At 34.5% G+C, this 25,589-nt stretch overlaps 1 protein-coding gene across 9 annotated transcripts in view; it reads left to right on the forward strand.

Moving 5' to 3' along the window:
- Positions 1-25,589, forward strand: part of KCNT2 (potassium sodium-activated channel subfamily T member 2) — a 348,859-nt gene that overhangs the window by 156,072 nt on the left and 167,198 nt on the right. For all 9 annotated transcript variants that reach the window (XM_047705388.1, XM_047705393.1, XM_047705394.1 and 6 more), the window contains exons 9-12: positions 8,245-8,425; positions 9,818-9,982; positions 11,762-11,898; positions 15,855-15,918. In XM_047705388.1, the coding sequence (XP_047561344.1) occupies positions 8,245-8,425; positions 9,818-9,982; positions 11,762-11,898; positions 15,855-15,918 (547 nt within the window). The remainder of the gene's footprint in view (positions 1-8,244; positions 8,426-9,817; positions 9,983-11,761; positions 11,899-15,854; positions 15,919-25,589) is intronic.

The following is a 25,589-nucleotide window of genomic DNA, read 5'->3' on the forward strand; positions in this document are numbered from 1 at the left end:
TAAATAATTTCAGATATTTAGGCAGACAATACAGGATAATAAACAAAAGCTTTATTAAAATTAAGGGTGCCTAAGGGGCTGAGTTGGTTAGGCATCCTATTCTTGGTTTCAGCTCAGATCATGATTTCAGGCTCATGGATCAAGCCCTGTGTCAGGCTCCACACTCAAAATGGAGTCAACTTGTCCCTCTCCCTCTGCTCTTTGCCATGCTTGTGTTTTTCTTTTTTTTCTCTCTCTCTCTCTCTCTCTCAGATAAATAAATAAATACATAAATAAATAAATAAATTTTGTTGCAATTAGATATTCACTAAAATCAAGCATTTTAAGCAAAACTTTCTTGTTTTTAATATTATTGCCCAGTCACAAAACATTATATTTGATTTAAAATTAAAAGATCAGAGTATTTACTAATATCTACCAGCTATAATTATTAATTTTTAAATTCTGCATTATTAAATTTTTCCACTATTTTCAACTCAGGATATAATTTAAATAGTCTGTGACTGAAAAGATATATCTCTTATGATAAGGCAAAATAGAATATTTTGATTATGAGTGTGGTCTATTTGAGCACATTCTTGGATTTAGTTTATCAGAAAATCTGTACCCATCATTGAAATCACTTCTGGGTATGGACTCAAAATAATAATTAACTGAAATTCATCAATTATGATCAGGGAGAAGAGGCAGTTTTTGTTCAATAATGGCTCCAAAGACATCTGTGAATGAAATAAGATAATAATCTATATTAAAATGGATTATAATCACTGAACAGTTTCAAATCCTTATACAGCATGTTGTAGCATTCACAGTTCTAAGAAAAATAGCTAACATATAAGTGAATTATTAATGTTTATGCATAATGCAAATCAAGACTATTTCAATGTCAAAACTGTCTAGTCTTAAGAATTATATAATAAAGTAACAATAAGCTGTGCATCTAACCTATCCTGAATATACATTCTTTTTTAAGATTTTATTTTCATTTGAGAGAGAGGGAGTGTGCACAAGCTCGGGGGACGAGGTGCAGAGGGAGAGGGAGAAACAAACTCCCCGCTGAGCAGGGAGCCCAATGCGGGCTCAATCCCAGAACCCCTGAGATCATGACCTGAGCCAAAGGCAACGCTTAACGAACTGAACCACCCAGGCATCCCTGAAGATACGCTTTTTTTAACTGAAGTATAAGTTGTCACTGAAGATAATACTTTTCCATTCCTTCATAAAAGAAGCTGAATTGTTTGGAAAGATAGCATATATGAACAATCTAAAATTATACACATTTTTCTATTTCTTAACTTCAAAACATTGCTAGATGTGTTGCTATAACCAAAACAATATGTAATAGTTGCAGACAACTCCTAACATTCTCTACATGTTGCATGTAGGTACTCCATGACTGGGATGAGGAAATGATGCTATAGCTATATAATATGATCAGAATAGTCCAGTCTCTGCCATTTTACTAAACTTTCTTGCTTTTACAAAATTAACAACATGGAACAAGCAAATTTCAAAATACTTCTTAAATCTAATTTTTATGATTCAATGAAGTTGGAAAACCTTAATTTTTTCTTAAATATTGTGAATATTCTATCTTTAGAATTTGTTAAGCTAGTGCAAATTTCTGCAAAATTCCCTTCTAAACTATTTCTGCCCTTCAAGTAACATGAGTCTTTACATAAATATAAGAGAGAAAAAGGGAAGTAGTTGCAGAAGTTCATGTGAAAATGACAGTGGAGTCCAGGTTGTATAGTTATTGTTGGTAGATCTATCTCTAATATTGAGAGTGGTAGGTTTCTTTTATAAAACATAAGCTAGACACTTTCATATTATGACGATTCTATAACTAACCTGATTGACTGAGTGTAGTATTATTAAAGTCTGTAATATTCATTTACAGTGTCCTGAATGGGATTGAAGATAGAAGTTTTTGATTAGTAAATAGTTAAATGTAACAAACTCAATTCAATAACTCAGATATATTTTTAAATACATTAGTGACATAGAGAATTTAGAAGGTAATGGGATTGTATAAATACAAGTTTTATATCTGAATATTCAATTTGTTTTTATAAAGAGGCAAATTTTTAGTTCACAATATATTTGTATATTACACAAGCAGAATGAATTTCAATAATTAGTCAATGCATTTCCAATTTCCAAATCTTTCATTTATCATATTATTTAAGTAGTTCTAACTGAAAACAAATGCTGGAGTTACAAATACTAATTACTAGGGAAAGTAAAACTCAATTTGCTTATTTATAGTACTTAAATATTTCAAGGGATATTGATTAAATGGTGCTGGGAAAGCCAATAGACTTATAGAATATTGTGTCTGCGTCCCTTGACTGCCCCTGCCTCCCCTGTCTCCCTAAAGAAGTATTTAATATTGGCATTTACTTATATTAGATTCCACAGTTAAGGCAGTGGTCAGATAAACATTTTGGGTGCTTTTTTAAAAGCAAATAAATTGTATTTAGTTTATATCTAAACACAGTAAATGGCTTGGTGATTTAAATATGGCAATAGAGATCTATGAACATTATTCTGTGCTCGGCACTGTTTTTAGGTGCTCAGGCATATGGATGAAGGAAGCATGTGACTCTCTGTCCTAATAGACCTCCATTCATATAGAGGGTAATAGACAATGGATATCAAACCCAACACTGACTAAAACCTTTTTTTTTTTTAAATTATCAGGATAAGGAAGATTAGAAGTATATATGACAGTCAATATAGGAATAAAGACTTGGAAGATGTGAGGAGTTAGTGATGACAAAGTCTGGAGCAATAGGGTTCTAGCCAGAGAATGTTCCATGACAAGGAACAAGGCTCTCATGTTGGTCAGAAAGGAAGAATGCCAGTGTAACTGGGGCAGAGTGAACCACAGAGAAGAGTAGAAAATTAGTCTGAAAGGCATAGTAGGGGAGGGTCAGATTGGGTAGTATGCTATTGGCAAGTGAAAGAACGTTAGCTTTTAGTCAAGTGAAATAGGGAGCCCTTAGAGTTTTAAGTAGGGAAATAGTATGACCCCTCTTAGAGTTTTAAGTAGAGAAATAGTATGACCTGACCTGTGTTTTCATAGGACAACTCTGGCATGAGGGCGATAGGCTGCTGGGAGAAGGATGGAGTGTTTATTGCAGTTCAGGGCAGAGAACATGATGGCAAGGATCATTGCAGTAGCAGTGCTGAGTAGTGATAGTGAATTCTCGTTCTGTTTTGAAGGCTACAACGGTGGACTTTGCTAAGGATTTGCATGTGAGTTGTGAAAGAAAGAGAAGTCAAGGATGACTTTAGGACTGTGACCTGATCAACAAAAAAGCTGTATGTGCCACCATTTGATTTGAAAGATTTAGAGAGGAAGTTTAGGATTCTGTGTGGACATTGGAAATATTAGAAATAAAGACAGAAAGTTGAAAGAAGATTTGAGTGACACTTGGAAGATTTCAGGGATAACAGTGAGGCTGGTGTGACTGAAGGGCAGTGAGGGAAGGGATGGTCTTAGAAGATGACATCCAAGAAGCCCAGGGGCTTTTGGATTTATTCTGAGTATGATAAAGGGTATTTAGAGTTATGAATACAGAAGAAACAAGATTTGATCTACAACTGAAAAAGATTACTCTTTTCTTGGGATAGATATTTAAATAGTCTCTGTCCTGTTTAATTTAATTTAAAAAGTCCCTTTTTCTTGGGAAGAGGGAACTAAGTTCATTTATTTACTACAAAAATATCTATTGCCCTAGAAGATATATTAACATCAGTATTTTTTGAAATATAATGACATTATTATCCACAAACATAAGCAGTGGCCTTTAAATGAGACCTAAATGAAACTGGCTGACAGCCCAATTCAAAATCAGAGAAAAACTCTAAAAGTAATTCAGTGTATTTACCTTTATTAGTCCTTAAAAATGTAAATTTTGTTTCGTATAATAATACCACACGTGTTAACAGCTGGTGTGAGTGTCTTCATTTTCATATTGATTTAGTGAGTATTAAGTTATATCAAGTCTTGAATCTTAAGTGTGATATTGACAAATATGTGAAAAGTTCACATGACTTTTCTAGGTCAAGTAAAATGGCATTTTACATAGAGATTATAAAACATGATTACAAGCATGAATTTAACTAGTTATTTCAAGGCAAGTAAATATCTTGGACTATAACATGATTTATTCAGTAATATTTATTAAGATATATACAGGTTGCAGTAAGTTTTCTCACTTATACAGTTTAGTGGATTGAAAAACATGATCACAAAATTTTGTAGCTCCTCTCATCAGGAGATAGAGTCTGTTTCCACAGCCACCCCTCCAAACTGGGCTAATCTAGTGACTTTTTTTGGCAAATAGAATGGGGCAGATAAAGCTCGGTCTAAAGAAGACTTTCAGTTGCTATCAATGCCCTGAGACAATAAAGAAGCAGGTTGAATCCACTGGAGGATGAGTGGTCACATGGTGTGTAATAACCAAGCAAGAAACACAGACAACAATGAAGACTGGTCATTTGGCACAGGAGTGAGGCCATGTTGGACTTTTCATTCTAGCCAGACTTCCAGCTCACTGCAGCCATGTGAGTGAGCCCCAGAAAACCAGAGAAACTTCCCAACTACCACACGGAATCATGTGAAATGATAAATTGTTATGGTTTTAAGCCACTGAGTTTTGGGGAGTTTGCTGTGCAGTAATAAAAAACAGGAACACATGAATGAACTGCTTTCTGGAGTTTGTTTGCATACATTATTTGAATATGGTTTAAGCAGGTGTTTTTAAAAATTCTTTTAGCAGTTAGTTAATGAGTGACTACTAAGCACTTTGTGCTAAAGCTCTAGGAAATAAAAATGTAGGTGTAAATAGTGTGAGTAGGGTAAGTGCATACTAAACTCTAAAATAGGTATCATTGTAAAAGTTAACCTATAGGAGACATGAACTCATATGTGCTCTAGGAACTCAGCAGGAAACTTCTAGGAATTCCTTGAACTTGAGATTCGGTGAAGTCTTTATGAGGGAAGTCATTTTTGAGCTAGAGTTCAAAAAATGGGAATCACAGTTGGTGTTGTGGAGAGAGGGCTTCAGTTGTAGGAAATAGATTGGGCAAAAGTTGATTTCAAGGGTAAGGATATATGCTATCATAGGTAAACCATCCAAATAGTAAGTGAAGGGGAGATAAAGGGAGAGCAAAATTTGAGAAAAACCAGATTAGATCCAGATGCTGGAGTCTAATTAATTCTCGATGTACCACGTATCTATAGCCATATAACAAGCCACCTAAAAGGTAGTGGCTTAAAACAGCACAATTTGTTGTTTCTCACAGATCTGTGTTGATAACCAGGATAGTTTTTCTTCTGGTCTTACTTGCAGTTATTCTTGCCAAGTCATCTGATGACTGGAATTGGAGTATCCAAGATGGCCGACTCTCATGTCTGGCAGTTCATGCTGGCTGTCAGTTGGGACTTTTTTTTTTTTTCCCCACAAGCCTCTCCTTCAGTAGATTATATCAGGCTTTTTTACAGCATGGTAATCTCAGACTTCTAAGACAGCAAGAACAAAAACTTTAGGGTCTTGTAAGTTCCATACTCTGCATCCACACACCATCATTTCTACAATATTCTGTTGGTCAAAGTAAGTTATTATGCTGTTCAAATGCAACGACATGGAGAACTAGATTTCACTTTTGATGGGAAGTACAGCAATATCCTGTTGCAAACAGTCATGAGCATAAGAAGGCTTGATTTACTGGCAGCTATTATAATAAACTATCACACCATGAATTAGAGAGTGGTCTGAAACTGTAAGAATCCAGTGCCTTTTTAAACTTGTGATTGATATATCCAAGCTTTTTAAAGTTAATTATTATTATTATTATTATTTTTAGCAAGACAGAGTACACACACCCGCGGGGGAGGAGAGGGATAGTGGGAGAGGGAGATGAGAATCTTAAGCACCAAGACAGGGGTTTATCTCACAACCCTGAGTTCATGACCTGAGCCAAAATCAAGAGTTGGATGCTTAACCCACTGAGCCACCCAAACGCCCCTCTAAGCTTTGTTTAAAGAATGTGACTATGGGCATTATTAATAGGGTATATTAAAAAAAGAACAAACTGAAGACAAGGAAACAGAGCAGGAGGCTTTTATACTAGTTTATATGAAGATAATGTTTATCTAAATTATGAAATGGACATTTTATCTGTGAACAGGTACTGACTTTTAAAGTATAGTTATGCAAAATATAGTAAGCCTTTAACATTTGAATCCTTAAAACTATGGAATTTATCTTCTTATTTTATTTTCTACTGAAGTGTAAAAGTTAAGCATAAATTGTTTCCATTTTCAAATATATATTTTTGTAATAAAATAAGAAAACCTACTTCGCAGAATATTTGTTACCAAACAGTTCTATTTGGTTATAGTAAGGCTCCATCTGAACAGTCTTATAATTAGCTTGGCTATTATATTGCATAGGGACAGCAGAGCAAATAAACTGATAAGAACCAACTCATATGACCTGGCAGCTCAAAATTCCTAAGCATAGAGCAAGGGCAATTTTGCTGAACCATTCTGGAAACCTGGAATTAAGAAAGAAAGAAAAAAAAAAAAGACTAAAAGGAAAAGGAAAAGAAAAAGAAAAAAAAAAAAAAAGAACAGTCTCTGCCTCAGCCGTAAAATGACAAGTACCTTACTATTTCTCTTCTGTCCCTTAGTTATCTTCCTGTGTACTTATCCACCCATCTACCTACCCACTGTCTGAGATTTTGCCTTAAAAAAAAAAGATAATTAAATATTTTTGATATGTAACCTAGACAAATAGGAAGACTCTCATAATTTTTAAAAATTTTTTTATTTTATTTTTAAGATTTTATTTATTTATTTGTCAGAGAAAGAGAGTCAGAGAGAGAGCACAAGCAGGGAAAGAGGCAGGCAGAGGGAGAAGTGGGCTACCTGCTGAGCAAGGAGCCTGATGGACTCGATCCCAGGACCCCGAGATCATGACCTGAGCCGAAGGCAGACACTTAACCTGCTGAGCCACCCAGGCATCCTGACAAATAGGAAGACTATCTTAAAAGGATAGAAAAGGAATTTCTAAAATTTAAACATTGAATATTACCTCTTTGCGGTCATCAAAATTGAGCTGTCTGCTTTTTGTTCATAGAGTTGGAATGAGTATCCAAGAGTAAACACTGATTTTTTTTTGGATAGCTTTGTAGAGGAATAATTTATATAGCATACAGTGCACTCATTTTAAGTGTAAATATCAATCATTTTAAATGCAATCATCACCACATTCCGGTTTTAGAAATTTTCTATCACCCTTTCCCACCACACAGCCCCAGGCAGCCACTAGTCTGCTTTCTGTCTTTTTCTGGACATTCTGTAAAAATAGTATCAGATAGTCTGTAGTTTTCTACATCTGTCTTCTTCACTCAGCATGTTTTTTATGGTTTATTCATATTATAACATGCATTGATACCTGTTTTTTTGTTCTGCTTGAATCGTATGCTATTATGTCCGATTTATGTGCAATCTCCTATCTCCCTCCAAGTCTCACCTTTCCTTTTTTTTTTCTTTTTCTTTCTTCTTCTTTTTTTCTTTTTTTTCCTTTGCCAGTAATAGTGCTATTTTTAGTACTATTTTCACAATTCTACTTTGGGGACATCTTGTAACAATTTCTAGCTCTCATTACTTTTTTTTTTTTTTTTTTTTACATTTTTATTTTTTATTTTACTAGCTCTCTTACTTTTATACCATTTAGTAGCCTTGTACAGGTGGTTGGTCTCTTGAAAATGACTTGGCAATTGTTAACTCCTCAAACCTTTCACATATATGTAGGAAACACACACATTATACAATAAGATGGCTTCCTGGGGCCGGGGGGGAGACTATCACTCTTTTGACAGGGAATAAATTTAGCAATTTCTGTCTATATGTTTCCTGGCATGCATTCAAAATGTTTGTATAAGTCACCTATGAATTCAGTCTATTCCTTTACATGCTGATACTCAAGTATACTCTGTGATATTTTGACTACAATTTTGGTTATCGATCAAAATAATGCTACATTTGGTTAATGTTGGTAAAAAAAAAAAAACTTAAAAAATATATTTTCCTGAGGAAAAAAAAAATATATTATAAGGTTCCAACTTACTGCATGGCTTTATAAAATGTGCTTTGACTTTCAAAAGAATAGTGAGAAATGAGTCTAATTTGAAAGTTTTAAATTTAATGCACATTTGTTTCTTTAGCATTTGTGGAATCCAACATCTGGAACGAATAGGAAAGAAGCTGAATCTCTTTGACTCCCTTTACTTCTGCATTGTGACATTTTCTACTGTGGGCTTTGGGGATGTCACCCCTGAAACATGGTCCTCCAAGCTTTTTGTCGTTGCCATGATCTGTGTTGCTCTTGTGGTTCTACCCATACAGGTAAAGAGAGCCAGGGTAAATTATATAGAAATGTGCAAATCTTAATAAAATCAGATCTTCCATGCCCTCATAAGAAATGCTGGGTGGTTTATTAATGTAATATATTAACACATGTTATTATTATATCTAGTCAATGAATTAAAATGGTCTCAGGAAATGCTTTTAACATTATATTAGAAACTGACTTTCACCCTCCATTCATAACTGATATGGCTCATTTCAATTCTTGAAGACGTTTATTTGAAATACATGTAAAATATATACTATATATATGATATAATATTTCATATGTAATATATTTAACTATATTAATTATAAGATCATAGCTTTTAATTACAGAGTGATAGTTTTAATTACAGAATGATAGGCCAAGGCAATAAAGTTATGAAGGTTTGATTTCTTTTGGTTTTTGAAGCAATATAAAAGCTAAACATTGTAATAAATAAAAACTGATTACATATATTGGTCAATATGCACTATATATGTACAATATATGTACTTTGAAACAAAATCTGAGGATGATTTGTAACTATTTTATATATATATATTATATATATTTTTAATATACATATATATATAAAAGCATTCTGGAAGTGGATAAGATGGTTGCAAAGGAAAAGAGATATAAGGAAAAGAGATATGAAAGGAGCTATAAAAGAGATATAAAAAAAGGAGATACAAAAAAGAAGGAAAAATATAAAAGGAGTCTGAAGACAAGTAGATGCAATCTCCAAGTCTTTCCTACAGTGAGCTCTTGTGTGCCCATAGGTGAGCAGACCAGAAACAGGATATAGGAAATACAAATCAAACTTGTACTTCTGTTTTAAACCTTTGGCCACAGTGTATGTATGTATGTATGTATATATGTAGGTATGAAAATGATCAACCCACTTTTATTCAGTCAGGCATGTGTTCCTTTCTGATATCCCTCCTCTAGTCCCTCCACTTCCCTTATATACCAACTACAACTATCCAACTAGAAAGTGACTTTGTGTGTTGGGTATCTCGCATTGCATGACATGTGTGCTGAACTTGGTAGAAAAAGGTAGAAGAAATGCCTTTGAGATTTTTCTCTTTGACACAGTGCATGACACATCATGGCTGCCTGGTTTCCTGGACATAAATCAGAGGTACAAACCTTTTAGTGCTGTTATGATATACTAGGAAAATCATATTAATATGTTTCTGTAGAGACCTGAAGCCCCTCAGAAGCATTAGCAACCTACACAGCAATTGCATGAAAAGTCTATTATTGAAGGGAATACAGATAATTTGAATCTCAGTGAGTTCCAGATAAGAAATTGAGTGTATCTAATAAACAAAGGAGGTATTGCATTGGTTTTTACTTTCACGTCCAATGTTTTTTGTTCATCTGTGGAAAATGTATTGCAGTTTGAACAGCTGGCCTATTTGTGGATGGAGAGACAAAAGTCAGGTGGAAACTATAGTCGACATAGAGCTCAAACTGAGAAGCATGTTGTTCTGTGTGTCAGTTCACTGAAGATTGATTTACTTATGGACTTTTTAAATGAATTCTATGCTCACCCAAGACTTCAGGTACATAGAATTTATGTTACGCCTTTGACTGGATCATAACTAACTAGCATATTGTCAAAGTCAATTAACTGATGGTGCGGCCTGCATTCTGGAGGATTTTTATTTATACACCCAAATTTAGAAAGAGTAAATGAAGAACTACAAATATAACCAGGAACATAGAAAAAATGCCTGAGGAATACACAGTATTTTAAGTTTCCTTCTGTATCTACACTAAAAGACAGATGGAATTATGTTAATGCTACAAAGAAAGGTTTTCTTTGAATTAAAAGGATTTTTTTTTCCCTCTTTTGGGTAATGCACAAATGACATTTTTACGAAACAGTGGAATTTAACATATCAAACAATGAAAAAGTCATTTCACAATATCATCTACTCACTTGAAATTATTGGAAGTTTTATTAAGTGTTGCTGGTAGAAATGTGGAAGTCTGAAAGTTCCGTTTTTCCTTCTGTTTCCCAGAGTGTACCTAGGTCTTATTTATACTAGCAGTGAATGACCCAAAACTGGACAATAACTAGTTGAATTGAGAACAATAATTCAGAAAAAAAAATCTCTTCATCTGTCTATGCTGATAAAATCCTCAGATACTTCTACTCCTTGCTGTGTGGTATTGGGCCAGTGTAGATCTAGGTAATATCCTTTTCCTGCTCAATACACTTAGTTCAGTCCAAATAGTAAAGAGCTACTTGAATGTCTTGTAATTCCTCAATAAATTTGTGTCAAGAGGTTGGACAATCCCAAGATCAAAACAGTACTGAGTATATCTAATTAGATCTCCCTTAAGTAGATTTTTGTTTTCATGACTATATTGGAGATCTTTTAAAATACTCTTTAAAAAATATTTTTTAAAAATATAGTTCATAAATAAGCAATGCTTAAATTACATCATACATTCTTTTTCTTCCATATAAATTAATTTGCATTTTTGAAGAAACACCGTATTTGTTGTTTTTATTATTATTCATATTAAATAATTGCAGTTTTGCTTATTATATTCCAACAAGAAAAACGATTTTTGGGAAAATATGGTACCCCAAATTGTGACACCTATTAATTTATTTTGACTGGTATCAATGTGGAGAATTCTTAAAACTCTCCAAATTTCCACTAGATACATTTTAGATGATAAAATGGTGAATGTTTCTCAGAGAATTGTAATTCCTATTATCAGTGTATTAAACTATTTTATCACTCATAGTGCTCTTGTATTTTCTCCAAAGGACCATTATACTGAAATATGTGATATCAAAGTTTTAAATTTACTTTGTATTATCAATATTTTTATGAATCTTTATCCTTTCAGATAGTCATCAGAGATTTTTCAGTATTATCAGTTCATAATATTTCCAAATGATATAAATCACCATCAGAGTTTCTATTCCAAAAGTAAAAATTTGAAGTTTGAATTGATTTTTAAGTACTTCTGCCCTGTATGTATTATATATTTTAGAATCAGCCTGAAGTTATAATATAACTGAAAACTTCATAAGTTGGAAATGTCTACTGAGTATACACTGATTACCTTCTCTTCATAGTACTAATAAGATTGAAAAACCTTATGTTGATTTATGAAGTTTTTATATGTCTCAGTTATGTTTATTATAGTATCTTGTTAATTAATGTAGGTCCAGGTTTTAAATGCAAATTTTTACTTGTTAGCAGGAGTTTATTTCTATATCATCATATTTCTAAATGTTCTTAGACATTCTGTTTACTTATGTAATATAAAACACACCTTTATTGATTTTGCCCCTTTGCTCACTTTGCTTTGAATAGGATTATTATGTGGTGATTTTGTGTCCTACTGAAATGGATGTGCAAGTTCGAAGGGTACTGCAGATTCCAATGTGGTCACAAAGAGTTATCTACCTTCAAGGCTCAGCCCTTAAAGATCAGGATCTGTTGAGAGCAAAGTAGGTATCCCTATCTATTTTCCATCTTGCAATACTTTAATATCTTTTCTCTCCTCTGAATTTTAGCAATTTTCAGTCTTGCAAGATGTGTTTAAGTATTTTTGTATACAGAGTCTTGCCATAGTTCCACTGCTGCTCAAACTGAAAGGTTAAAAATATAAAATCAGTGTATTTGCTCCTTTTCTCAGTGCAAGGATGTTCAGTGGACCATGTCCATACAACACAGTGAGGAGTGTGGCATGGTGTAATTATCTCAAGCTGTCAGAGAGGAGCGGAGTTATCCAGACTCACTGTTAGAGTAGTCTCCAAATGACCACAGTTTTTATTCCACAAATACAGTTTTTATTCCACAAATAAAAATGTTGGGCTAACCATTGGGAAATGCCAAAGCAGTTGAGTCAAGGTTTAAGCTCCAGAGTTTGTACTGTGTACAGGCAGATGACACTTGTGTTGCCTGGTGTCAGAGATGTCCCTGGGGGCTGGAGGAATCAGAAAGGTAACTGGGTCTTACCTGCTCTTTTCCTGTTGCACGTGTGCTAGCCAACCTGGCTTAAAAGTGACATAGGCATATACCTTTGTCACAGGTCATGGAATTGTTCCATATGAACAGAGTGAAAACATAGTTGGGCAGAAGACCATGGACACCAGGGAGTCAGGGCCTCTTCAAACAACACCCATAGTTTCAGAAGTCAGGGGAAATCTTCAGCGGAGGTGGTTTTGCTCCATGTTTTCTGTTGCTTTTCAAGTTTTAAACATGTCTTTATTGGTGAGGTGTCCTGTCCCCTTCTAGGTCCTTCCAGCTGGACTAAGAATTGAATTGACATGAGACAGATTAACAGGAGAAAATCAAATTTAATAGTGTATGTGCGGGGAATCCACACCGATGTGGAACTTCCAGAGACAAGTCAGGCAAAATATGTCACTGTGCACTAAGGAGAAGGGATGGAGGTCTGGGACTACCAAGGGAAGGAGAGCAGGTTATAGGGAGATGAACAAGAGTGCTTAGTATTGTGTAAGATGGATGAATCACAGACCCGAACCCCTGAAACAAGTAATAGATTGTATGTTAATAATAATTTAAAAAAGGAGTAAATGTTTGGTGAACAAACATTTGCTGGGCCACTCAGAAACAATGGGACATGGAGGACTTCGATCAAACAGGTCTTGCTAGGTTCCTCCCTGCCTGCCTTCCCAGGTTTGTATCATACTGTAGTTATCTATGTTGATGACTTCCTTCCTGGGGCAGATTTTCTATCTAAATTCTTTTCAGGTGGTTGAGGAGGGAGATGAGGAGCTTTCCCAAATCTGCTGGGTGTTTGTTTGTTTGCTTGTTTTTAATCTGCTGGGTTTTGATTGCTTTTTACCTCAAAGTAATATTCAGGCCAATGTGGCCCATCTTGGAGTCACCTTGGATCCTACCTCTCCACTTGTCCCTGAGTTGTCTTTTGTGCTCCTTTAAATATAAATCTGCTCACTGAATTTGAGAGCATAAGTATTTTTTATTTTGCGGTTTTGTTTTTTCTGGATGGCTTGAGTATATGTGTTGGTGGGAGTGGGCGTGTTTATGCATGGTGTGTGTGTGGTGGGGATGGGGGGTGGTGTGGGACAGTGGAAAAGAACAGGAGAAAACTCCCAAACTCCTTTTTGGGGCTTAATTCTGCAAAGTGATGACTAGGTATTTTGTAACTTGAACTTTGACATTACCAGACTTTTTAAATGATTTAATGACTTCTGAAACAAAAAGAAGTTCGTAGAAACCATCATAATATAGTGAATGGTATGTAATTAGGAAATTTAGCTTCTTTGAGAATATATTAGTATTTCTAGTGGATTAAATACTTCATAGATGTTGTCAGTGTACACACAAGAGTTAAGTCAGATTCTCCCAGCACCTCAAGCAATAGATGGCTTTAGGTGGTTGCTATTTGCTATCTATACACATTATTTGGGAGCTCTAAAGAAATAGCTGCTTAGACACTAACATAATTTGGATCTTTACTTTCATCTGCACAGATAATCAGTATGCTTAATTTACCATATGCATTAAGTTCTTCACATAAGAATAATTCCTATATTATGTTCACTATGAATTTATGTGATAATTGAAGGCTTTTTATTACCTAATAAATTAATCTAAGCTATTAGCTTTAGCTGTTAGTATTTTAGCTTGATACTATAGAAGGGAACAGAATTTGCTACCACAAAATATGCCTCAATGGGATAAAGATTATTGTGAGTTGATTATTTTTAAGAAGCAGTAGACACAGGAAAAACTGAAAACCTAGTAGAAACTAACCCTTTTGTAAGGGACATTCACGTTTATAAGGGAAATCTCCATCCATAAGTCTCTCTCTCTCTCTCTCTCTCTCTGTCTCTATCTCTACCTGGAAGAGGATGACTCAATCTCTGGAAGCTCTTGTGAATGGAGAAGGCAAGGACCTAGATCTGTATAACAACCTTACCTAGATTTACTGTGCTTTTCTTGATAGGTTCCCATAGCTGGCTCCACCATTAGCCAAACATCTTCTGTCTTTAGCTGAAGATGGTGTTTAAGGTGGTGGCTTCATGGGAGAGAAGTTAATCAGTTTTCCTGGGTGTCTCCCACGTATATAGGAGGTATACGTGTTGCTAAACTTCTGTTTGTTTCTCTTCTGTTAATCTGTCTTTTTATCACAAAGAGGTCTCAGCCAAGAACTTAGAAGGGGAAAGGGAAAATGATTTCTCTTTTTAGTAATTACATGATTTATTTAGGATTAGAAATTCATTTATTATTAATATTATTAAATGATTTCTCAGCAAAATCAATCACATTTACAAAAACCATTCATTCATTAGAGTATACAAAGGATGAAAATGAGGATGAGAGAGGTAGCAGGCTGGTAATACTAAAAAATCTGGGTTAAGAAAGAAGTATTCATTTTATGTTCATTACTTATCCTAATGTCATATAAAGATTTGGGATTTAATGTTAACTAATACATTCTTCAACACAATTTCCCATGCAAGAAACAAGGAGTAGGATTCTCCAAACCAGTTCCAAAGGTCAGTTGCATGAATTTTGAATTGCTTTGTTGAAGATGATGTTTAGAAAATGTTATGTAATACTCATTATCTTGTAACCATGCCTCAATATTTTTCCAAAACTGGTTGGTTTGCTCTAATTTCATGGACTTTTATCTTTCCCCTGCATAGAAAAAAAAAGTTTGGGCGGGGGAGGGAGGGTTTATTTTATCATAATGAAGCAGAAAGATAAAACATTCCTAATTTTGAAATTAAGATTTTTTTGTTTTTATTTTTTAAAGATATTTTAATTTTTAAATAATTTCTACACTCAAAGGGGATGTTGAATTTATAACTTGAGATCAAGAGTCGCATGTTCTACCGACTGAGCCAGCCAGGAACCCCAACATTTTTATGATTTTAGAACATTATTAATCAAGCACTGAAACCTACTGTTTATCACCAAATTTAAGAAATGTAGAGCTTCAGTATAAGGGACAGGGATTTGGAACAAGATGATGAATCATCTCCAAGAAATGTAAATGTACAGTAGAGTTTGATATAAGAATACTAAGTAACTCTGTTCCTTCTCTCTTAGTTAATTAACTTTGCAGTTAAAATGTAACTTATCATAAAATGAAGGCCAATACAACTCCCTTAAACAAAGCATATATATGAGAAAATATATAAACATCAAAGAGAATAAAATTTGAGGTTTTTTTTTTTTTTTTTGTCATTATGAACTATTGAGTTATATAGCCAATTCAACAACAATTTTTTTGTTTCCAGTCCAGTACAGTCACGGTCTGCTAGAAATCTAACTTTCATTTAAGCCTAAGGATACTCATAGTTTATTTGCACTTTGTGTACATTGGACTAAGCATTGGAATTCTATTTTTCAGACACTATGAAGATATTTCAATATATGATTATTTATTTTTTTTGTCTGCATTTAGGATGGATGATGCTGAGGCCTGTTTTATTCTGAGCAGCCGTTGTGAAGTGGATAGGACATCATCTGTAAGTTTCTAAAATCTCTTTCATAATTGTTCTTACCTGAGATTAAAAAAAAATTTTTTTTTAATCTGCCTATGTTAAATATAGAACTTTAAAATATTACTGAAGGGAAGCAAATATCTCTAAACTGTTTTTGCCATCGTATAAGAATAGCTGCATTATAGACTGTGTCAAAAAAGCTGTTTTTGAAGTAGTATCTACTTGGGTTTTCTGTTGATCAAAATGAAATGTCATATATTTTTATTAAATATGTCCTTTGCTATGTAATGTTGTTAAAATGATCTCAATTTCCTCGACTCAAAACAAAGCAGATGGATCAGGCAGTCTGCATTAGAATCAGTTGGGAGCTTCTAAAAAAGTATGCATTCATGAAAATTCTATTCAGGGTATATAAAGTAGGGATCTGGAATCTGTGTATTTTTAAAAGATCCTCAGGTGATAGGGAAGTACATCTCAACTTGATACTCTTTAACTTATATGATCTCTGTGATTCATTTTTTTTTTGGCCTAAAGTTATATAATCTCATAATTAAATTAAATGGTATAATTTACCAAATTATAACTTGTATTTTTAAACATGCATTCTGATTTTATTGTTTTTAAAAAGTGCTTTATTATTTTATATTGAGCAGGTACTGTTAACTCCTCTGTTTTTAAGCCAATGAGTTTATTTCTAGCCATATCTGTGGTGCAGAGACAAAGCCCTGATGGCTTCCGTAGTGACTGGGGAAAAGGCAATCTATGCATGGGATCTTTTAGGGACATGATTAGTTTTTTTTTTTTTTTTTTTTCTGGAGCATTTAATAGGACAGTCTGTTATATTAATTTAGACTGTGAGTCCTGAATGTGGCAGGCTCTGTGTTCTCCTGTGACCTCATTCTAATTTACCTAAAGTTCTTATTCACTTTAAATCTAATTTTCTCATCCTTTATTTGAAGAGAGTTATTAGGGCTTCTGTTGTGTCCCCCAAAATTCATATATTGAAGTCCAACCTCATAATGTGAATTTATTTGGAGACAAAGTACCTCATAATGTGAATTTATTTGGAGACAAAGTCTTAATAGAGATAATCAAGTTCTAATGAGCTTATTAGGATGGACCTTAATCCAGTATGACTGGTGTCCTTGTAAAAAGAGGAAGTTTGGTGACAGTCAGTTATCAGGGAGAATGTCATGTGAACATGAAGACAGCCATCAATAAGCCAAGAGGAGTGGCTTGAAACAGATCATTTCCTCCTTATCTTCAGAAGGAATCAACCTTGCCAACACTTTGATTTTGGATTTCTGGCCTCCAGGACTGGGAAATAATAAATTTCAGTTATTTGAGCCACTCTGTTTGTTCTACTTTATTACTGTAGCCTACCAAACTAATACAAGAGCATAGAGCAAACACAGTTTGGAAAAATTTATAAAATATTTCTCTTTGCAATATGTATTTTTAAAATTCATCTGCTCCCCTTCTTCTCCATGGTTGCTATCTTAATTCAGACCACACCCTTCTCAGTTCACTTAAGTACTGAAATAGTACTTAACTATAACTATTTCAGGAGTTTCTTAATTGGTTTGGCACAGTAGGTGCTCCAAATGTATTTATGGAATAAATGAATTTGAACTGGTCATAATCTACCATATGTTTCCATAATTATTTAACTTATATAATTGTGAATCTTGTGCCCCTTAAGTGGTAACTTTGTTTTAAAGTACTCATTGTATTCCAGTATCAATAACATTTTGAGTAACAAGAAGAAGCAGAAGCATTAATAAATAAAAATATGATATCTTTTAGAGTACCCTTTAAATTGTGAATTTGAGATCATTCAGTTAAACAAATGTGTTTCATTTCTTCCTGACACTCTGCTAAATTGACAGGAAATGAATTAAAAATTTCACTCATTAGGACAAAGGAGATGGTAGATGAGACAGCACTAACACAAGTTTGGAAGCTAGAAAGCAGATGGATGAGTGGTAACCGACTTAGACAGAAGGAAGTTAAAATTTAAGTTGAGAGAGGAAACAAGTCAGAAGCAGGCTGCTTTTTGCAATGGAACCTCAAAAGTCTCAAGAAATAGAGACACCAGATGCTTCTGTAAGTAGGGTTATATGCGGGACTAAACATATGAATAGTATTAAAAGTTTGTAAAAGAAGCAATTAGATTCCCTGAATCCCTCCAGAAATCCATTGCTGATCCCTTTCCCCATCCTGGGAATAGGTTTACTGTTGGCAGAATTTGATCCAGGGATACCTTTCACTCAGAATCAGTAGGTGCAACTGAGCCAAAGATTAGAGTAAGCTGCTCCACTGAAAGTGAGGTGATTGTCTCAAATGACTCAGAAACCTAATAACAAGGTCCACACCTCCACTGGCACAAGATTAGAGGAATTTTCCCTGGGCAAATGGTCCATCACAAGAAAGAATGCTCTGTGTGTGTGTGTGTGTGTGTGTGTGTGTGTGTATAATATATATAATATATACATATATCGTGTGTGCATAAATAGATAAAGTCTGGAGTTCCCTAGTGCAGTATCACAGATTGATCACCCTACAGTAAGGTCTGTGTGAAAATAAGATTCCCACATTCAGTGAAGTCCCAAATAGCTTTTGAGTGTTTAATTTCTACATATGTTCAGGTAACAGAGATCAGTGAACATATAAAGAAATTCCTGACAAAGAAAAGAAAGAATGGATGAACAAACATAAGAAGTATAGAAAAAAGGGGGAACTCAGAGGAGGAAACAAACAAAACTGTACAATTTGGGGAGAAGAAATAGATTTTAAAATATATAACAAACTTCCTCAGGATAATATGAGTTGAGGAGAGTGTACATATATAAAACAAGAACAGTAAGAACAAAATAATTGAAGACAAAACAATAAACATTTAATGAACCAAAAAGAGCTCCTGAAAATTAAAAATAGGGTAACATATGAAAAATTGTATAAAAGGTTTAGGAGAAAAGCAAAAGAGGTGAGGAAACAAGGCAAAGTACTATCCCCAAGATTGGAGAGACTGACACACAAATATGAAGAATAGTAATTTACCTCAGCAAATACTCATGAGTGGAAATCATCCTGGGAATCAGTATAGTGGCAGGAAAATCCAAACTGTAATTGATGAATTACTGAAGGTTCAGTGCAGACAACTTTGAGACTTAAAAAACCCCTGGGAAATGTAGTCATGGGGAAGGGATAACATAATTTTGTGAGATTTACTTAATGGGACTTTTACCTGGTTCTCACAGTAAAAATGAGAGAAAAATGCCTTTGGGATTTCAGCAAGGGGAAAGGAAAAGGAATCATTTTGAAATACACCAGAGCATTCTGTTCCTCTTAACAGGCCTTACCCCCAGGAAAACTAATTAACCAGTTTAACCTGCTGGAAACCTAATTATCAGAGCCTACCCAATCTGGGCAAGGGTAACTCAATTCCAGACCACTCTGGCCATTCTTTTTCAATTAAGGGGGCTGGGACACTGAAAAAACATTTGTGAAGGTCACAGTCCAGAGGTATTGGCTCACTAAAAGACTGACACCAAATCATGGACTATAGAACAATTTCCCTTATCCCATGGCTCACTCAAATGTGTCTAAAGATCTACTTATTGCAGTTCCTTTAACGTTGTATATTATGACTGGCTATCAAGAAAAAATTACAAGGTATACCAAAAGGGAAAAAAAAAATCCAGTTTGTAGAGACAGCAAGTATCAGAACAGACATAGCAAGGATGTTGAACTTATCAGACCAATCATTTAAAATAACTGATTAATATGCTAAGGGCTCTCATGGACAAAAGAGACAGCATGTTTCAACAGATGGGTGGTATAAACAGAGAGATAGGAACCTTAAGAAAGAACCAAAAATAAATGCTAGAGGTTTAAAAACAAAAACATAACAGCAATGAAGAATGTCTCTTATGGACTTATCAGTAGGCTGGACATGGCTAAGGAAATAATCTTTGAACTTGAGGATAACTGAACAGAAACCTATAAAAAAAAAACCAAAAAACTAAAAAGCAAAGTGAACAAAGATTGAAAAACAGCAACAAAAACCCATAACCAGAATGGAATATCCAAGGCCCCTAGGACAACTACAGAAGGTATAACATAAGTGTAATGGGAATATTAGAAGAAGAAAGAAAGAAAGGAATAGAAGAAATACTGGAAAGCATAATAACTGAGGATTTCCCCAAATTGATAACAGACACCAAACCACAGATTCAGGAAACTCAGAGAACACCAAGCAGAAAAGGTGTCAAAATATATTTTTTATATATGTGTGTGTGTGTGTGTGTGTGTGTATATATATATATATATATACATACATATATATATATATAATCAAAGATAATCCCTGAAAGAAGCCAGTTGGGGGACACCCTAACTACAGAGGAGCAAAGATAAGAATTTCATCTGACTTATCTTCAGAAACCATGCAAGGAAAAAGAAAATGTAGTAAAATATTTAAAATGATGGGAAATAATACAGAAGGGAAGTCAATGTCAGAATTTAGGGCACCTGAACAGAGGGACAAGGAGAAAGGCCTGGGTCCTGGTAACTGAATGGAGTTTTAGGTTTGGACAGATGGCAAATAAGAAAAACCAATATCCATGAGTGGCACTAAGTATATGGTATTTCTGCTCTTTTGACAAAGACTGAAGAGTCTCTCAACTGTTTTGTGTTTGTGTGTTCAGGGCCTTATAGAAGTGTCTACAGTCCTTAGAGAAACAGACTTTCAGGACTTGATTACAAAATGGATGATAGACTATTCCTAGTGTGCTCAAATCTGGACACACCAGTAGGCTACTGTTCATCTCTTTTTAAAATCATTTTTACATATGTGGGAACAATGATCCAATTAAAGATTTATTAGGAAAAAAATAGGAATCCAGAAAAATGTTGCACTACGCTAAATAGCTATGTGTTAGTACTGAGGACACCATATTGCTTGATAATGAACATACTCCCATTTTAGCTGTTGTCTTAGGATGGGCCCGTCTTAGTTGCTGCTGCAAACAATTCTACATTGTTTCCTACAGAGTAGTGGGTTCAACAATTTATAGTTCACCTGCCCCTCTGACCCCAGTGTTTGGTTTAAATCCTATCAGGAGAGTTGAAGTTCTGCTCTTTGATTCCCCAAAGGTTAATAAATACATCATTTTGGAAAAAAAAAATCTAGGTAGTTTTGTTTTGATTCTATCTTTTTGTACATATAAGGGCTTGGCCCAGAGAAGCTATTTTAGTTGCCTCTCCCCAAGTAGGTTGTTCATTCTGGGAGGTGGGTGGAAGAAGAGAATAAGTCCTCCTTTTTGATAATCCAGTCTTGCTACAGTCGAATCATTTCACCTTCATTAAACCTTTCTTATATCTTCACTTAGAGGAAAATGAACTCTAGAATTTTACACTTACACAGTCAGGTCAGTATCACTGTTACTTATACTTGCATTGAGGAGCGAAAGTAAGTGAGTGTCTTGGGAGGGCCAGAAGGTCTGGAATCATAATGTGTTCTACGTGATGGAATTACGCTCCACTTGGCTAAGAGGATATCTGGTCTCTCTAATTTTAATCAAGCTCACTCATGTTAGACAATTGAATCACTTGGGAAAATTTTAAGAGATTCTCAGGAAATTCCTTCTCTATCCTGCAAGGGATAGCAATCAGTCACTCCTGCAACAGGGGTTGAGAAGTAGTGTTGAATCTATTGGATATTGGGAAGAAACATGTAGATTTATATTTTACAGATACAGTTACAGAACAAAGTAAAAAGTTCTACTTTGGTAAAGGTCAATTTCATTGAACCTTCCTTGGAGAAATTTTTTTTGTTGTTGTTAAATAAATAAGATTAGGCAATTTTTTTTCTTTCCTTAATTTAATTCCAAAGATATTTATGTGAAGTTAATTAGTGAAATGTTTATGATTTCTTAAGAAGTAACTTAGAGTAATTTTTAAAAGATTTTATTTATTTATTTGATAGAGAAAAAGAGAGTGAAAGAGAGCGTGAGCAGGGAGGAGAGGGAGAACAGGGCCCCTGCAAGCAGAAAGCCCAATGTGGGGCTTGACTCCAGGACCCCAAGATCATGACTTGAGCCAAAACAGATGCTTTACTGATTGAACGCCCCAGGTGCCCCTGGACTAATTTTTTTTCATGTTTATTCTAAAATGAACCTTTCCAATAATTGTTTTTAATAGTTTAGATTTACCTTGCAATATTGTCCTGCTATGTCTATGCACGTCTGAGTTAGGATTATCTGTTGTGTGGTGACAAGACATTTTTTTAACTCTATAGAACTGAGATTTTGATATTGGTCATGCTTTCAAAGAAATTTTTCTAAACGTGGTTCAAAATCATTTTGATGTAATGGCCCGACAAACACATAAAAAAATACTCAACGTCAGGACTCATCAGGGAAATGCAAATCAAAACCACAATGAGATCACACCTTACAACTGTCAGAATGGCTAAAATTAAAAAGACAAGAAACAAGAAGAATTGGCAAGGGTGTGGAGAAAAGGAAATCCTTGTGCAGTCACTGTGGAAAACAGTTTGGAGGGTCCCCCAAGAATTAAAAATAGAAATACCATATGATCCAGTAATTACACTACTAAGTATTTACCCAAAGAAAACGGAAACACTAATTCAAAAAGATATATGCATCCCTATGTTTCCTATAGCAGTATTTGCAATGGCCAAGTTATGGAAGCAACTTCCATATTCATTGATAGACAAATGTATAAGGAAGTTGTGGTGTGTGTACACACACACACACACACACACACACACACACACACACACACACACGATGGAATATTATGCAGGCATAAAAAAGGGATGAGATCACGCCATTTGTAACAACATAGATAGACCCAGAGGATACTATGCTAAGTGAAATAAGACAGAGAAAGACAACTATCATGTGAATTCGCTCATTCATAGAACCCAAAAACAAATGAATAAACAAACAAAAAGCAGAATTAGACCTATAAATACAGAGAACAAACTGATGGTTGCCAGAGGGGTGGAGAGTTGGGGGTTGGACAAAACAGATGAAAGGGAGTGGAATGTATAGGCTTCCAGATATGCAGTAAGTCTGTCTATAGGCTTCCAGTTATGCAATAAATCATGGGAATAAGAGGCACAACGTGGAGACTATATCAATGACATTGTAATGGTGATATATGGTGACAGATGGTATCTACACTTGCACTGAGCTTAGCATAAGGTATAAGATGTTGAATCACTATGTTGTGCACCTGAAATTAATGTAACATTGTGTGTCATCTATACTCAAAAATTTTTTTTAAATCATTCTATTATGAAAATGTTCTTTTCTACTATTTTCTTTGCTACAGTTACACCTTTGAAAAATGTTGTACACTATTTCTGATAGATACACATGCATTTATTATTGCTGAATAAATTGCTAAATATTGTTAGAATTGAATGAATGAATTCTATTGCTTTATTTTTTTAATTTTTAATTTTTTAAAAAAGATTTTATTTATTTTATTGAGAGGGAGTGTGCACAATTTGGGGGAAGAGCAAGGACCTGCTACCTTGTGGGGCTTGATTTCAGGACCCTGAGTTCACAACCTGAGCTGAATGAAGGCAGATGTTTAACCAGCTGAGCCACCCAGGCACCCCATCTTCTGTTGTTTTAATAATATTTTTTAAACCAGGCTGAATACTACCAACTCTAGTATTAGTGTGTGTATATTCTAACTGGGAGAGGCAGAGTTGTGACTATCAAAATGAAAAATTAATAAATACTTCAAAACATTATTTTTTGGAATTAATAATATTTCATACAAATAAATATATTCCTATATAAAGTTTTATATTCTTTATTCAAATATTATAGGGTAAACATGAACCTGAAAGTAGTATAGCAACATCCTTAGTAAATTTTTCTGAATCACAAAAAAAAATTTTTAAAAATATCATTAAGTGTAGTTTCATTCAAGTCAAAAATCCTTTTTGATGATCCTAGATCAACTTTAATTTAAAAGAATGAATGAAGCTCACGGGTGCCAACTGGCTCAATCAGTGGAGCATGTGACTCTTGATCTCAGTGTTGTGGGTTCGAGCCCCACATTAGATACAGAGATTACTAAAAAATAAAATTTTTAAAAAAAGGAATAAAGCACATGATATCTGCATTTTAAAGAAAATGCCCATTTTTTTCTTAAGATGATAATATTTATTTATTTATTTATTTTTATTTTAAAGATAACAGACTCTCAAACATGTATTTTTCTACATAACTTGTGAAAAATGATAACATTTTAAAAACATCTAATATTGTAATGCTAATTTCTATAAAAATCTTGCACGTTTATATGGAACTGGAGCTCTAGTCCATGTTGATACTCTTGTTATACATATTTTAGCTCATTGTTTTTGAGTCTACTTAATAAAGCAAACAAGCAGAAAGGAACCAGCAAATTTGACATTTCATGAGTAGCTTTCATGTGGTCAGGCATTTGTGCACATTATGTCATTTCATGCTCACTGCAATTGTTTTATAGATGAGAGAACCAAGGCTCAGAGCTGTTAATTAGATTTCCCAGAGCGGCCGAGTCTGGGCTCTATGCAGGTCAGGTCAACTTTAACACTCTTTTCTTTGTACCAAACTGCTTCCCATGTGATAATAGCTTACTGTTCGAACGGGTCACACATTTGTACATAATAGTGGTTCCACAGTTTGAAATTTTAATCAGTAAAAAAAAAAAATTATATATATGTGTGTGTGTGTGTGTGTGTGTGTGTAGGATTTGAAGCATCAGTTGTCTGTTCTATTTCCCATTTTTAGTCTGTTTCCTAAAAGAAGATACTTCCTTTAAATCCATTAAATCCATTAAAGATTAATCATTATCTTTAATGATTAAATCTAAAGTGCTGATACTTTATTTTTTTTAAGATTTTTAAGATTTTTTTTTTTAAGATTTTATTTATTTATTTGACAGACAGAGATCACAAGTAGGCAGAAAGGCAGGCAGAGAGAGAGGAAGGGAAGCAGGCTCCCTGCTGAGCAGAGAGCCCGATGCGGGACTCGATCCCAGGACCCTGGGATCATGACCTGAGCTGAAGGCAGCGGCTTAACCCACTGAGCCACCCAGGCGCCTGATTTTTAAGATTTTTTTAAGATTTTTTTTTTTAAGATTTTATTTATTTACTTGGCAGACAGAGATCACACGTAGGCAGAGAGGCAGCCAGAGAGAGAGGTAGGGAAGCAGGCTCCCCGCTGAGCAGAGAGCCTGATGCGGGGCTCCATCCCAGGATCCTGGGATCATGACCCGAGCCGAAGGCAGAGGCTTTAACCCACTGAGCCACCCAGGCGCCCCGATATTGTATTTTTTATCTTTGCTTTGTAAGAATATGGCAATTGTTTCCTTCTTTCCTTCAGCTTTCATTCCCAATTTTCCATGATCCAATTTTGGCTGTGATACTTCTATTTTTGCCTTTCAAGAATGATATCATTTATCTTTTTGTTTTGTGATCAAAACTAAATTTTCTGCCATCGTTTAATGATTAAATCTAAATGTTGGATGCAATAAACATTTAGAAACATTTTAGAATTTTGTGACTATGTACACAATGTTCACTGAAGACCCAGTGATCACTTTGATTACATATTTCCTCTTTTGTATTATTTACTGCCATACCCTAAATTTTAAAAATC

The sequence above is a fragment of the Lutra lutra genome, chromosome 15, assembly GCF_902655055.1.
Source record: "Lutra lutra chromosome 15, mLutLut1.2, whole genome shotgun sequence".
NCBI lineage: Eukaryota > Metazoa > Chordata > Mammalia > Carnivora > Mustelidae > Lutra > Lutra lutra.